This window comes from Gallus gallus, chromosome 6, assembly GCF_016699485.2.
Source record: "Gallus gallus isolate bGalGal1 chromosome 6, bGalGal1.mat.broiler.GRCg7b, whole genome shotgun sequence".
Lineage (NCBI taxonomy): Eukaryota > Metazoa > Chordata > Aves > Galliformes > Phasianidae > Gallus > Gallus gallus.
Window position 1 is genome coordinate 23,026,500 of NC_052537.1, and position 15,007 is coordinate 23,041,506.

At 59.6% G+C, this 15,007-nt stretch overlaps 2 protein-coding genes across 14 annotated transcripts in view; both read left to right on the forward strand.

Moving 5' to 3' along the window:
- Positions 1 to 9,796, forward strand: part of HPSE2 (heparanase 2 (inactive)) — an 85,992-nt gene extending 76,196 nt beyond the window's left edge. For all 9 annotated transcript variants that reach the window (XM_046943186.1, XM_025151816.3, XM_046943184.1 and 6 more), the window contains 4 exons: positions 449 to 563; positions 8,022 to 8,167; positions 8,892 to 9,038; positions 9,111 to 9,796. In XM_046943186.1, coding sequence (XP_046799142.1) covers positions 449 to 563; positions 8,022 to 8,167; positions 8,892 to 9,038; positions 9,111 to 9,276 — 574 coding nt within the window. In that variant the 3' untranslated portion in view covers positions 9,277 to 9,796. The remainder of the gene's footprint in view (positions 1 to 448; positions 564 to 8,021; positions 8,168 to 8,891; positions 9,039 to 9,110) is intronic.
- Positions 9,797 to 9,932: 136 nt separating this feature from the next.
- Positions 9,933 to 14,647, forward strand: HPS1 (HPS1, biogenesis of lysosomal organelles complex 3 subunit 1). Of its 5 annotated transcripts, none has more exons than XM_015288697.4 (18): positions 9,933 to 10,077; positions 10,173 to 10,310; positions 10,378 to 10,520; positions 10,730 to 10,838; positions 11,044 to 11,204; positions 11,286 to 11,388; positions 11,472 to 11,576; positions 11,686 to 11,758; positions 11,862 to 11,929; positions 12,389 to 12,556; positions 12,627 to 12,803; positions 12,871 to 12,938; positions 13,027 to 13,149; positions 13,223 to 13,288; positions 13,381 to 13,525; positions 13,659 to 13,772; positions 13,868 to 13,950; positions 14,230 to 14,647. In XM_015288697.4, exons 1-18 carry the CDS (start codon positions 9,973 to 9,975, stop codon positions 14,390 to 14,392), a joined length of 2,112 nt encoding a protein of 703 aa, XP_015144183.2. In that variant the 5' UTR covers positions 9,933 to 9,972; the 3' UTR covers positions 14,393 to 14,647. The 5 variants fall into 5 exon arrangements, 3 of the variants coding, with proteins under 3 accessions (XP_015144183.2, XP_015144185.2, NP_001026751.2); XM_015288699.4 differs by having other exon boundaries at positions 12,877 to 12,938; NM_001031580.2 differs by having other exon boundaries at positions 11,689 to 11,758.
- Positions 14,648 to 15,007: the final 360 nt, after the last annotated feature.

Genomic DNA, 15,007 nt, shown 5'->3' on the forward strand with positions numbered 1-15,007 from the left:
GCCACCTGTACAGGCTCTGTGCACAGCGCTCCCCTGTGCGCCCCAGCTCCGGGGTCAGGGCTTGCACCCTCGCTACCCTCTTCCCATTCTGCAGCCACACACCTTTGCATGAGTTTACTCCTTGCATCCCTCTCTGGGCAATTGAAGCTTTTCAGAGCACAGGGTCCAGGTCTGGAAACCATATTCTGTCCTTCTTTGAAGCCACAGCTATTGCTGGATCCTGGGGCTGGTCCAGTGGCACAGCTCAGTAGCACATAGATCCTGTTGCAATCTTCAGAGCTAACCGTGATCACAAAGGATCGAGGAAGATTTTCCTTGCTTTGGGGGCAGGCATAGGAACATGCCCAGGACAAGTGGGCTGGGGCTGGCTTTGCTGGTGACACCATAACGGGTGGGAGCACGGACAAGCTGGGGTCCCTGCTGGCCTAACCCTGTCTCCTCAACACAGGTGGCTGAACACGCTGGGCTTGCTGGCCAGCCAAGGCATTGATGTAGTGGTGCGGCACTCCTTCCTTGACCATGGCCACAACCACCTGGTGGACCAGAACTTCAACCCCCTGCCGGTAGGTCTGCCCGGGGCCGATCACTGAGATGCGCCCTTCTCGCAGCCAGGTTTTAGTGGGGGATCTGGTTTTTCTCTTCCCTGCACCCAGAATGATGTGCTGCCTTTGTCCCCGACCCCTCTTGCAGATGCTTGGCTTCACCACAGAAATATCCAGGACACAGCTGAGAATCCACCTCTTCTTGTGGCCTGTTTGAACTCTGCTTGCAAATGAATTTTTCCAGATCCGTTTCATTCAGTGTTAATAGGAGACATTAGTTAATGTCAAATGCAGCATGTTGGAGGCAGATGGGAGAGCTTTGCTGCTGTGGCTGGAACTTCTTCCAGTGCCCAGAGCTTGGGAGCATGGCAAGGAGGCCAGTGCCACAGCAGCAATGTCAGTGACTACAGGGGGCACTCCAGGGCCAGGTTGGGGCACAGTCCCACAGTCCCATCTCCAGCTGAGACCTGGTGGTTCTCAGTGGTGCCCTGCATCATTCCTTGCTCTCCAAAAACCCCCCGGATGGCTGGGGCTTCCCACACATAGGGTGAGAATAAAGAAAGAGTATGCAAAATCCCTTTAAAAGTAGCAGGTTTCCTTTCCATCTGATCTGTTCTGCTTTCCCTTGGGTCTAGTAAATCCCCCACCTTGTTAGTGGAGAAGCTGGCAGGGCGCCTGGGTGCTCTGCTCACCCCGGGAAGGAATTTACAGCGTTTCTGCAGGGCAACACCAGGGGAGAGTTTGGGGAATATGCCCTGGGCTGATAAAGACAATGAAGGCATTCAAATTGCTGCGTTATAAAGATAGGTTTCCCACTAAATTAGATGCCATGCCCCTTGTGGCCCCTTCCTTGCTCTCCCATGTGCTCCAGAGCTGATCTGTTGCTCACGTCCCGGTGCCACAGTCCTGCACAAGCACCAGCGTTGCTCCTGCGCTTTAAAAGAGCCCCGAGCGTGTGAAAATTAGTGCAGGGCTTCAAAGCTGCGAGCATAAAAAAGCCTATGGAGACCAGACTGTGACCCGCATGGCGGTGCGGCGGCCGCTGTTTTCCCGTGGGAGCTATCAGGGGGAGGAAAGTGGCTGAATGGACCTGTGTGGGGTCACCGCGCCGTGAAACCCAACACACCTTCTGGCTGCTGTCACAAAGGCTTTTCCGCAGGTGGGATGGGCACGAGGGAGAGGCTGTTGAGAGAGGGCTGTGCTGCTGCCTGGGTGAGTGTGGCAGCTTGCTGCTGGTGCTGCTCACTTTGGTGCCGCTGCAGTGAGTGGCACGAGGAACCTGGTAAAACCTGACGTACGCTGTGTGCTGTGGCCAGGGGATGTGCCCAGCCAGGGTCATGTACTGGAGACATTGTTGTGTACAGGAATAGAAAGGTCAGTGCACAGCCCTCTGCGCAGTGGGGTGATATTTGCTGCTGTGGGCCATGCTGTGAGCCTTCCGGCCACACCTGAGCCTTCATCCAGGGGCAGAACTGCAGAAATGGGCTTCTCTTGCAACCAATGGGAAAAAAAAAAAAACAAAACAGGAGAAATTGGGTGCCCTGAACTGGGCATGGGTGCACTCAGGCTGCAGAATATAAATGCTTCTGCCGAGCTTAATGCAGCTGCTCTCAAGTGTTTTAATGCCTTGTTATTCCTGAGAGAACTTGGTTGGGTATCATTGAAGTATTTTTTCTTCTTGAGCGATTGGGGCAGCCAGCCATAAAATAATCAGGGCTCGACTGCGTGGCATGCGCTTGAGAAGCCCTTCAGGCAGAGCTTCTCCTGTCCGTAAGTCTGTCTGCATGCATCTGAGCCCATCTGTATGTGTGTGGGAGCAGGGAGTAGAGGAAGCGAGGGGAGAAGCAGCGCTGATATTCACCCTTCATGGGGCAGTGCCTTTGAAAAGCCTGCCTGGCATTTAGGAGCTATCTGCTCCTTTTAGGCATGCGGTGGACATAATGCATCGCTCTGGTTAATATCACTCTGAAGCAGTCCAGAATGGTGCAAAATGTTCATTTCATTGCAGAGGCCCCCAGGTAAGTGTGAGCTATCTCTTCAGGCTGCTAGAGCATGCAAAACTTGGGAAATGCTCGTCCATACAGAACCGGTCTCTGTTTTATCCATCCTTGGAACTGATGTCTGCTCCCTTAACGCACAAGGAACTGCTGTGAGGTTACACCTGTGCGTGCAGAAATTTGGGTATGCTTCTAGGGAGGGTGAGAGAAACACAGACCCAATGAAGAGGCCAAAGCTGAAATAATCCAAACGAAGGTTTCCTGATAACCGTGGCTCCTCTTGGACCTTCTCCTAAAGGCCGTGAGGGAAGTGGTTCTCCTGCATGAGGTGCTAAAACTTCCTGCATCCAAGTTTAATAACCAGCATACGGGGGCGTGAGAAAGGCTTCGAGGGATCACAGGGCGAGGCGATGGCAGAGGCTGCCTGCTCAGCTGTGGTAGGAAAAGACAGTGTAATATTGTGTGTGAATTGATGGCGTCCTTGGGAAAGCACCGCGGCGGTGCGGAGGGCTGCGCCTGGCGGGGCTGCGCTCGGACGCTTGGATGCCGCCAGCGATTTTTCACCTCCTTTGCTTAGCCCACAGGCACTGAGGGACTCAATGGGAAAGTTACTGTGTGTCCTGGCCAAGGTGCCAGGGTTGGGAGCGGGGCTCCCCGCCTGCTGCATGTCTGCGCTCCCCTGTGCGCTCGTTAGCCGAGCCGCCTTGGCGGCCACGCTGCTCCTTACAGCTGAAGGTCCCAGCTTCTCCTCAGCCAAGCCTCTCCTGCCTTGTGCTGTGCCGCAAGGAGCACCTCCATCCAGGGCTGGGGGTTGTATCTATCCCCACGCTGCTGCAGGTACCCCGTGGGGCCATGTGGCAGCGGGAAGCAGTGTCCCCAGGTGGGGAGCAGCAAAGGGTGGGGAGAAGGAGCCGGTCTAATGGAGCTCACACGCATTGAAGCTGTTCTTTGTGACCATAAATCTGCAGTGCGGGTGTCTGGCACCCCCATCTGCCCCGCACACTGGAGTATGGGCTCTCGCGCAAGTGATGCCTGCAGATGGAGAGAGGGAGGGAGCAGAGAGGATGCACAGAAGTGGCTTGTGTGGTACGTGGGCTCTGGCTGCTGGAAAGAGGGATGAAATTCGGGGCTATGTGAGCACCCAAAGCTGCATGGGAACTGCCCGGTGCAGTTCCGAGGGGCTCTGCTTCTCCTCCAGGCATGGCTGTGCCACATGCTGAGGGATGCAGCATCCCCTGCTCCCCGCACCCTGGCTGCACTCTATCTCTGAGCCTGCTCCGAGGCTCCTTTTATCTGCAAACCAGGAGACAGATTTAAGGCGCTTGCACTCTGCTCACTGTCACATTGGGTTAAGGGGCCTTTCCCTCTTTGCTCGCCATAAAAAAAATAAGTCTCTGAAGTGCGTATGCTTGGACTTTGAAAGGCATCAAAGCTGAGAGCGGCCTGCGGCTCAGGCTCCCACCCGCTGGGGCTGTTGGACACGTGCACGGAGGAGCCATGCCATGCATGTGCTGTGCACCCAGCCACCCACTGCCACCAGCTGCAGGGGTGGTGGGGATAGCAAGGTGCTCTTCAGCATGGCACGCAGCTACCGGTGGAATGGAGGGGAGCAGTGTGATGGTGAAAAGTAGCAGAAGAAGGGAAAACAGCTTACAAATTGTATTTGGTTTCCAACCTGCCTGATCCTGTGGCTCCGCTCCCTTCCTGCCGCCTCCGTTGCCTGGACCCTGTTAGGGAGAGGTGATGACAAAAGGGCTCTTTTGACTGCTGCTCCATCTGCTCTGCTCGTGGGGAGGGAGCTTGCCTGCTCAGGGCCAGTGCACAATGGCTCAGCAGACTTCTGAGGGTGGTGATGCTGGGGTGACCCAGAGCTATAGGACAAGCAGCTGATGCCGAGCCCAAGCGCACCGCTGCTGGCACTTCTGGGTGAGGCTGTGGCTCTCCCAGCTGCTGTGCGCACACATGTTAGCAGGTAATTTGGGATGGAGCAGCTCTCCTGGCTGTGCCACGTGCCGTGCTTTGGGGCTCACCAGGCAGCCATTGAAAAACATGACCTCGTTTCCTTTTCCTAACCACGAGAAGATATTCCGCCCACAGGGCCAGCCAGCAGCCAGGCTAAAACAAGTCCCCATAAGCACACAGTGCAGGCATCGCAGCCACAGCTGTGAAAGAGTGGGGTGAGATGATGCACTCAGCCGTAACAGCAGGAAGGAAGAGGAGCAGCGCATCAAAAGCAATGCAATCCCAGGCAGAGACGTCAGCAGCTGCAGAGAACTGCTGGGTGCAAGAACCACCTCTAGGCAGGGCTTGGTGCTGGTGCTGCACCATGCAATGTCTGTGCTGCCCAGGGGGCTGCTGCTGACAGAGCTTTGTGTGGGATTTGGGTCAGAAAGACTTGAACTGTCCAAGAAACACAACAAGGTCATGGGTGATGATGTTAAGAACTGCATCAGTCCAGCCCTGCTGGAGGAACGACCAGCCGCGTCTTGAACAGGATGCACAGACCTCCGCAGGGAGTGAGCCTTGGATGTCGAAGATCCTTTAATCTAGTGGAAAAAGAAAGAGCAAGAACCACTGGTTGGAAGCTGACGCCAGACAAATTCAAGCTGAAAATGAGGATTGTTAACAGCACGGATGTTTAACCGCTGGAACAGGTTCCATGGGAAGTGGCGGTTCTCCATCCCACCAGGCCTGCAGAACCAAGTCACTGGAAGAGGCTTTTGCCAAAAGCAAGCCACAAGGCTCAGCAGACGGATAAAAACTCCTCTGTCCTGTGAGACATGGGAAACCGGGTCCCTTATTTCAGCAAGGGTTGCTCAGGCAGTCAAAATGCAGGTTGCGGTGCAGGAATGGAGAAGGCTGCTGAAACCTGAGCATGCCTTAGGGATGGTGTGGGAGAGTTCCAGGGTCTGCCAGGCTGGGCACTGTGGATGCACCTTGATTGCCCACCTACCTGCTGCTTATAGAGAGACTGAAGGTCTGGGGCTCAGGTTTCCTGGCTACAGCAACCTCTTCTCGTGTGTGCAGTCGGACAGGCTCAGGCAGGCTGTAAAGAAGCTTTGCTTCCTGTAGGAGGGAGCAGGGGAGATGCTCCTGAGCTCTTTGTATCGGCTCTGGAGGCAGGAGATGTGGTTAGCGGGGCTGTCTGAAGGGCTGACTAATCAGCTGCCTTTCCAAAAGCTTAAGCTTCAAAAAGCTCCCGCGATGAATCAAAACGTGTAAGGAGATAAAACGGGACCCTCTGGGCTTTCCCTGTCTGGTGGAGAGCTCTCTGCCTCTGCTGGCCCTGTGGCACGCAGAAGACGTGGTTGGGCTGAGCTCCACAGATCAGCTCGCATGGGACCGTGGCCCTTCCTGCCTGTAAATACACCATCCCGGCCAGGGACCTCCTGTTCTGCTCTGCTCAGGTGCCTGCAGCCCCGCCGAGGACTGTAGCGGCAGCCTTAATGGGTCTGCAAAGTAATTAAAGCAAGAAAGCTCCCTGGGTTCCCCAAGGACTAATAGCGGACCAGATTCCTTTCTGCTATTCCTCCTCTAGCCTTATGACTGTATAATGGCTCACCACAGGAGCTCTCGGCAGCTCCAAGGCCCCGATCCTGCTGTGACTGAGCTGGATCGAGCTGTGCACCACTCTGGGCTGTGGCTTTTTGCTGCAAGGTGGTCATGAGGACACGTGGAAGAGGTGACAGACCCAGCTAGGGAAAAAGCCATCCTGTTGCTTTCAGAGATGGGTGTCAACACCCATCTTCCCACATCGGTGGCCATCTGAACGGGAGACAAAGCAAGTCGTACCTGCAGGTGCCCAGCAGCCCCGATGGGATTTTGGTCGGGGCTCACAGCCCTGCAGCAGCCTGGGAAGTGCCTGCACCCAGAGGTTTTGTTTTCGTCATGCTGGGTGCGTGTGCAATTCATCATCCAAATACTCGGTGTCAGTGGCTCCTGGTAATTTATTGCAAGGAACATGATTTTGGCCCCTGCTGCAAGCAGGCTTGCGATGACGCGAAAAGCTGCAGCTGTCTTCAGTGCTTCCCTGCAGCAAGCTGAATGGCTTGAGTTCCTCCAGGCTGCAGCAAAAGGCTCCTTTTCCAGCCCCTGGGTCATTTTTCTGGCCCAGCTTTGAACTCTCTTTGGTGCTTCCACATCCTTCTTGAAAGAAAGGCTTCAGAGCTCACCCTGCCTGCCAAGCAGGGTAAAATCACTTGTGCTTTCTCTCCTCCTGCAGATGCTGAAGGGACACGTTGGTCCCCACTCTGCCCTGAGCATCTCTGCTAAGGTGGTTGGCAGCCACGGCACCGAGGGCTCTGCTAAGCCACAGCTTTTAGGGGAGCACCAACAGCACATGGAACTTGAAGGGTGGCCGCTAAGTCCCTGAGGACTCTCTGTGTCCTGTAGCATCTATCACTCCCATCATTTGCCAGCAAAACCAGCATCTTGCTGGTGGGAATGCGCAGAGAAAGCAAGAAACCCCACAGTGCTGCTAGGAAGAGCCAGCTAACAGGCAGCTAACGGGCCATCTTCAGGCTTGGCCAGAAGCAGAGAGAGGAGGGCAGGAGGAGGTTTTCCTCCAGCCCTCCGGCCAAAGCTGACCCAGCCAGTGGGAAGCAGGCTTGGATGTCCCTGTGGCAGGCCGAGTGGCACTGCCGGCACCAACCAGATGGGTGTTCCTCTTGGCTGGTAGCTGCTGCGGCGACAGGGACAGAGCCCCGTCCTGCAGAGCGGCCCTCTGAGCATGTCCCCTCCCTTCCTACAACCCTGCTTCATTTACCGCACACCTCCCGGCTTCTGCAGCGGATGAGCGGGGGGCCCAGCAGACGGTGGCCGCCGGCAGTGCACAGCCTTTGCTTCCCTCCCCAGGGCCTGGGGCCCATCCTGTGTGCTAAGCGAGGCCGTGCCCTGTGGGAAAAAATAGTATGTGGTGACGTAATTAAAAGGCCGCATCATTAACGCATGTGTGCAGGGGCTGAGCATTTCCTATTTCTTGAGTACTTGGCTTCCCTGTGCTATGGTCATGGGTGCTTAGATCCACAGGTGGCTTTGGGAGGAGAAATACCTCTGGGGAGCGGAGCACCCCAGGCTGTCTCCAGAGCCAATGTGCCATCAGCAGAGTGGGGAGCATGGGATAGATTGAGGGGCTCCAGCCTTGCACAGCAATGGGGCAGAAGGCGTCATTGTCCTGTGTGGGCTGTGCGTGGCTCTGCAGCGTGGCCGTGCGTGAGTCCATGGGATGTGAGGTAGCATCCGTGCTGCTCTCCACCAAGCTGCACAGCCTGAGCTCCTTTAGAGGATATCAGTGTCTCCTAGCGTGCAAAGCAACGTACTCCTTCCTTAATCTCTTTCCTGGAAACAGCTATACCATTTTGGCTTGATCCGTGCCAAAAAATAATAGCTCACCCCAAGGCAGACATCTGGCATGGAATATTCTCACCCAGGCAGCCCAGACTCTCCTGGACTGGTGCTGCTGACTGTCCTCTCTGCCCTGCAGGACTACTGGCTGTCCCTACTGTACAAGCGGCTCATCGGACCCAAGGTGCTGGCCATCCATGTGGCCGGTCTGCAGAGGAAGCCCCGGCCGGGCAGGGTGATCCGTGACAAGCTCCGCATTTATGCCCACTGCACCAGCTCCCACAAGTGAGCCATGCACAGTGAGGGAGGCTGGGGGCCGTGGGGCAGCACCCGCCTGGGAACGGGGCCGGCGGCCGGACAGCCCCGGCAGCAAAGATCAAGGGGGTGGATTTCACGAGGGGCCCCCGTTCGGTCGGGTTACCTGCCCAGGAGCCCAGCCTGCTCATTGTTTCACTGATAAGGTCTTTCAAAGCGCCCCAGCAAGCAGTGGGGGGCGGGGGGGGAGGCAGCCACCTCCTCTGCAGACACAAGTTGCTATTGTGGAGGAGGAGAGGCTGTTTCTTTACACAGTCCAGATGCTTTCAACATGCCTCCAGCTCGGTAGGAAACCTTGTCCAGTAACTGACAGGTGCAAAGTGCTTTATAGCCTTTGTTTGGGGCTGTCTGATTAAGCAGGGACAGAGGATCAGTGTCTGGAGCTGTCAGTTGGGTGCCCGGGGTGGCGGGGGGCAGACGCCACTCACGTACTGAGCTCCCTCAGTTCTCAGCCTCCTCCTTGCAAGGTCCTGGGGGGCTGCCCCCAGCTGCAGGGACCCCCTCGAGCAGTGCCAATCCTGGCCAAGGACAGCAGGGGAAGTTGGGAAGCTGTCACGATGGGGAAGTCACGTCTCCCTCCGGATGGTGATGTCCAACCCGGATGGCTGTGCCCACACCCCAGGCCCTTTTCCCGGGGTGATGCTCTCAGGACAGATGCCAACGCACCCCTCAGCCCACGCTCTCCCCTCTGCAGCCACAACTACGTGCGGGGCTCCATCACCTTGTATATCATCAACCTGCATCGCTCCCGGAAGAAAATCAAGCTGGCGGGGACGCTGCGGGATAAGATCGTCCACCAGTACCTGCTGCAGCCCTATGGCAAAGACGGGCTGCACTCCAAGTAAGCGCGGGGCTCCCGCTGGGGACCACCCCGTCCTTGGTGCCGCTCCCTGACCCTGTTCTGCTCCCGCAGGTCTGTGCAGCTCAACGGGCAGCCTTTGGCCATGGTGGACGACGGGACCCTCCCCGAGCTAAAGCCCCGGCCGCTGCGGGCCGGCCGCACGCTGGTCATCCCCCCGCTGACCATGAGCTTCTACGTGGTGAAGAACGTGAACGCGTTGGCCTGCCGCTACCGATAGCCCGCGGCCCGCAACGGACCCACCGCTCGCTCCCCGGGACGCGCTGCTCGTCGGCAGCACGGCGCGGGCACCGCATCGCACCTCCTCCCCGCCGCCCGGACGCCCTCCGGCTCGGCACCTTCTCCCCCCACCCGTGCCCGCCCCGCCCCGCGCACCGACGGCCAAACTGCCGGGCTGCGGGGCTCCGCCGGGAGGGTCGGGGCCCGCCCCGCGTGCGGGGAGCTCGCAGCGCGCATGGAAGCAGCTCCCTCTGCTGCCGCTGCGAGCGCGGCCCGGACGGCGCGGGACGGGGGGAGCCGCGCGGGCGGGGCCACGGCTGTAAATGTTGGTAATTAAGTTAATGAGGCCCGCGGCGACGGGGAGCTCCGCGCCGTGCGAGGCGGAGGCGGCTCAGGCTGCGGGAGCGAGAGGTGCGGGCCGGAGCAGCCGGGACGCACCGCGACGGAGCGCGAGGGATAATAAAGCTCCGCTGCCCACCGCGCACGCCTCTTCTGTTCGCCGCGGGGCGGCACCGGAGCGGGGCGAGAGGGGAATCGAAGCGGAACCGGAGCGAAGCACCTCGCCGTCGGGCGCGAGCTGCAGGGCCGCGCCGGGCCACCGGAGGCGCTGCGCGCGTGGGCGCGGCGGTCACGCGCGGCGGAGCAGGAAGCGGCGCTGGGCGGGCGGAGCCGCGGAGTCCCGGGGCCGGACCGGGCTATGCGGTGCGTGCTGATCGCCAGCACCGCGGCGGAGCTGCTCTTCTACTGGGCCGATGCCGCCTTCCTCCGCCGGCTGCGGCCGCCCGCCGCCACCGCCGCGCAGGTGGGGTGAGACGGGACGGGGCGGCCCCGAGGGGGCGGGCGGGACGCGGGGCGGCTCACGGGATCCGGGGACGCTGACTCGGGCGCGTGCCCCAGGGCCCGGCGCTGGAGGACAGCCTGAACACGCTGTTCGCGCCCCTCATCATCTCCTGCACCGCGCTGCTGGAGAAGCTGTCGGACACCTACACCTGCTTCAGGGCCGAACGCGGGCAGCACCTCCACGTCCTGCACATGGTAGGGCCGGGCGGGGGGAGCCGGGGGGGCGGCCGAGCCTGTGCCCTGACCCCGCCGCCGGTTGCAGTTCGGGGATTGCTTGTACATCGCGGTGAACGGCGACGGGACGGAGAGCGAGGACGACCTGCGCAGGACGCTCTTCGTGCTGCGGCGCCTGGTGGAGGCTCACTGTGGCCTCGTCACGCTCGATGCCCACCTCATCCGCAAGGAGTGAGCAGGGAGCACCAACCGGCACGGGCCGGGGCACAGGGGTGCTGGGGGAGCTGCCAAGATGGGAGGGCGGGAGCATATCCCGTAGTTGGTGCCCCCTGGCAGTGAGGCTCCCATCTCCTTTCCCTTTGCTGGGGTGCCGGGGGGGTTTGGGATGCCCATCCTTCTGGGTCATCTCACGCATGGCTCACGTTCTGTGGCCACCGCAGGCTGCGGCCAGCGGACTCGGAGCGGCGGGAGCGCATCTGGAGCCTGTTGAGGGGGCTGCTGGAGACATACATCCGCCTGCGGGAGGAGGACCAGAGCTTTGCCGTGGAGGTAATGTACCTTGGGACCTGCTGAGCACAGATCCCAGGGCTTCTTCCAGTCTGGCAGTGGGTGATGCTGCATCCCGGAGAAGGTCTCCTGGTGGGGATCTTTGGGCAGCCCTCAGGTTGTGATACAGGGAGCAGCCCAGCCCTGCCCCAGCGCCGTGCAGTTGGGTCTGTCTGGCTCAGCAGCCTCATCCCAACCCACACCGCAGGCGGTGGAGCGGCTCATCCACCCTCAGCTGTGTGAGCAGTGCATCGAGTTCCTGGAGAAACAGGTGGTGCAGCACATCAACGCCAGCCCCGAGCGCGGTGGCGATGAGGTGGGACACGCCTTCCTCCTGGTGCACACCAAGCTGCTGGCCTTCTACTCCAGGTGCGACTGGCCCTGGCTCCAACACCCTCCCAGGACAGCTATTGGCCCTTCTGCTTGACCCCTCTGTTCTCCATCCCACAGCCGCAATGCCAGCTCCATCCGCCCCGCTGACCTGCTCACCCTCATCCTCCTGGTGCAGGACCTGTATCCCAGCCAGAGCGTTGAGGAGGAGCTCGGCCCACAGGTGTGGGGAGAGTGGGCTGGGGTGCCCCTGGAGGGTAATATCTTGTGGGTCAGGCTTTGATTTTCTGCCTTTCTTTTTGGAAGCCCGCAGCAGGGAAGTCGTTGCCACGAGGACCCAAGAGAAGCGAGAGCATCCCTGTGAGCAACCCCAGCTCCCACGGGGCTACAGAGAAGGAGTCAGATGATCAGGTGAGAGTGGGTGGCAGCCCCAGGGGCAGCAAAGCTTGGAGCTGCAGAGTGGGATGCTGGTGGTGCTGCTGTGCAGTCATAGCACAGCTGAGGCAGCCCTTCCTGCTAGCAGGACACTGATGATCTCTCTGCACCTGAAGTCTATTACACACCTGAGCCCTCGCCGGGCAGGCAGAGCACAGGTGAGTGCCAGGTTGGTCAGTGCCCTGGGCTCCCCTCCCCCATAGGAGGTTTGGGGCTGTGTGGGGGACTGGCAGGTAGAGCAGAGTTGCTGCATTCCCGCAGGCAGTGAGAGCTGGTCGGAGAGCCTTGAGCTGGTGGGTGATGGGGATGCAGATACTGCAGATGTCCAGGTGAGCGTGGGCGACATGATTCCACCTGTATCCATGCCTTCCCAGCCTGTCCTGATGCTCTTTGTCATCTCTGGTCCTCACTACATCTCCTTTGATGTGCCATGGCTACAAGTGTCCCAGCCTGTGGAGGCGTGTGGCACATCCCCTGTGTTGTGCATGACGGTGTGACAGCCCCGGGGTGCTGCCTTGCAGCATCCCCATGGATGTCAGTGGCACAGGGTTGAGGCTCTCTCAAAGCAGTCTGGTGTCTCCCTCTGCTGCCTCATGGTTTCTGGACTGCTTTCTTCCCTACACTGCTCTGCAAGCATTTGCTGGTCTCTGCAGAAGGTGTTTGCTGGCTGCAAGCAGCCTCCGTTCTGTCTGCCGCTCTTGTGGGGTACTTGCAGCTTTCAGGACGTTGGTTCCATCACCACGTCCCTTGGTTGATGCAGGGGCTGAGCATCTCTCCTCTCTGCCCAGATGGCAGAGGACCTGCTCCAGATGTTGGGCCCTCTGCTCCCAGAAGCTTCGAACCCCAGGAGGATCTTCCTGGAGGCCAACCTGCGGGACGGCAGCTACCTCTTGCTGCCCCACACCATGCACTGCTTCCCACTGTGGCCTGGCATCTCCCTTGTGCTCCTGACCAAGGTGAGCTGTAAGGCGAGGGGAGCAGGGCTGAGCTAGCTCCTGCCTGACCCGCATCTCCGCTCCGTGGCAGGGCCCCACGAGCCACGTGGCCGTCACCTTGCACCAACTGCTGGATGGGTTCCTGGTGCTGGAGAAGAAGCTGGAAGAGGGGCAGGAGGTGGGAGCCCCCCGTGCCCACCCCTTCCTGGCCGAGCTGCGGCAGCGCATGGATAAGTTTGTGAAGAAGCTGAGTGGGCAGGACATGCAGGTGGGTGTGGGAATGCATGGACCTCATCCCGCTGTCCCTGTAGCTGGACACTGAGCCCCATCTCTAGTTACAGAACGCCTGGGTGGAATTCAAGAACAAGATATTCTCCCGGAGCGAGGCTGGGAGCAACTTGGAGTGAGTACGGGGCAGCCAGGGAGTATGGGATCCTTGCTCTGCCTGAATGCAGACCCCAAAGCTGGACCCCCCCCTACCTCCCACTTAGGCTGCTGCATGCGCTGGGCACTGTGAAGCGACAGCTCTGCTCTGTATATCGTCAGCTCTTCCTCACCCCCACCAGCCACAGCTTGTCCCAGGGCCTGCGGGACCGAGCCCAGAAGCTGATGAGGTGAGGCTGGGGGATGTGGGGACTGCCTGCAGCTGGGGGTCTGCGTTGCTGCTCACTGCACCTCTGCTCACAGGGAGAAGTTGCTGGACTGGCGAGACTTTCTGCTGGTGAAGAGCAGGCGCAATATCACCATGGTGTCATATCCATCCCTGTGGCCAGGTTGGGGTGGGAGGGAGAGAGGGAGGTTTCCGCGGGGTAGCAAAGTGATTGGACACCCTTAACCAGCCCCACGTACCTGGAGGACTTTCCTGGCCTGGTGCACTTCATCTATGTTGACCGCACAGCTGGGCAGATGATGGCACCGTCGCTCAGCGTGACAGAGAAGTCCAGCTCAGAGCTGGGCAAGGGACCCCTCGCCGAGTTCGTCAGGAGCAAGGTAGTGGTCCTGCAGTGCCTGGGCCAGACACCAGGCTCCTATGGGTCCAGGTGCTGAGGGCTGTGCTCGGACCATGGGAGGGGGCAGTGGCTGGAGGTTTGTGTTCAGCTGTGGAGTACCCCCCTTCCCCTAGGTGTGGTCCCTGATCGCACTGGCCCGGCGGTACCTGCAGAAGGGCTACACGACCCTCATGCTGCAGGATGGTGACTACTGCTGCTCCTACTTCCTCTGGTTCGAGAATGAGCTGGTACATGGGCCGAGCCCCCCTCTCACCCCACCACGGGGCTCCTTGTCCATCCCCTCCCTGGTACAACCCTGCCCTCTGCTGTCATCCATCCCCAGGGCTATAAGCTGGAGGTGTTGGAGATGCCGGTTCTCTCTGACGACTCTGCACCCATTGGGATGCTGGCAGGGGACTACTACAGGTGAGCAGTCCTCTGCCCTGTTATTGGGCAGAGGTGACAGGGAACATGCTGAAACGAGCATCCCATGTACATTGGTGTGCCTGGGGACGCCAAGGGCAGCAGACTGGCACTGGTGCTACAGTGCCATCTGGACAGCACAGCCCGTGTCTCCAACCTGGTGCTGTGACCATGGGCCAGCAGGGATGGATGTCCTTGCCAGAGGCCTCCTAGCAGAATTTGGTTCCAAAGGGGCACAGCCAGCGCCATACCCTGCAGAGTATCCCCGCTTTTCCTTCCTAGGAAGTTGCTGCGTTACTACAGCAAGAACCAGCAAACAGAAGTGGTGAAGTGCTACGAGCTGCTGACCGTGCACCTAGGCATCATCCCATCCGAGCTGGTGGTCCAGCAGGCCTGCAACTTGGCCCAGCGCCTCTGGGAGCCCTCCCGCATCCCCCTGCTCTGAGCTGGGACTGGGATTAAAGCGGGTGTGGGTGTTCCTCGTGCTGCTTCTTCAGGGGGTGCGCGTGAGCTGGGCTGTGCCTGGAGGCGGCCACGTGCAGCTTCACTGTCATGCAACCCGGTCAGGGCTTGCACTGCCCGCCTCTCCCCCTCTCCCTCTTGGCGAGCACCCAGCAGCCTCCTGGGACAGGCTGGGAGTGGGGCTGAGAGCTTTTTGGCAAATCACGGGCTTGTTGAAAAGTGCATTTCCAAAGCTGGATTTATGGTGTTGGCTTGGCCTCAGCGCCTGGCTTTGGCCAGAGAACAAAACATCATAGGCAAACTGCGCTGCAAACTGCACCTTGTGGCCCCCATCCGCACCCCTAAACACAGGGCTGTGGGTTTGTGGTCCTCAAGCCTGGGGAGGTGGGGTGCATCCTGTGCACCCCCTGCCCACGTGCAGCTCCTGGGCACGTTGGTGCTGAGCTGAGCACCAGCACGTGGTACAGCCGAGGCAGTTCATGTGTCCTCCAGACACATCTGCTGTCGGTGCATGTGTAAGTGCTCCGAGCTCCGTCTGCTCCAGGGGTTCTGGCTGTCCCTCACAGCTGGGACTGGGAACTGTGGCTTGGAGAGTGCT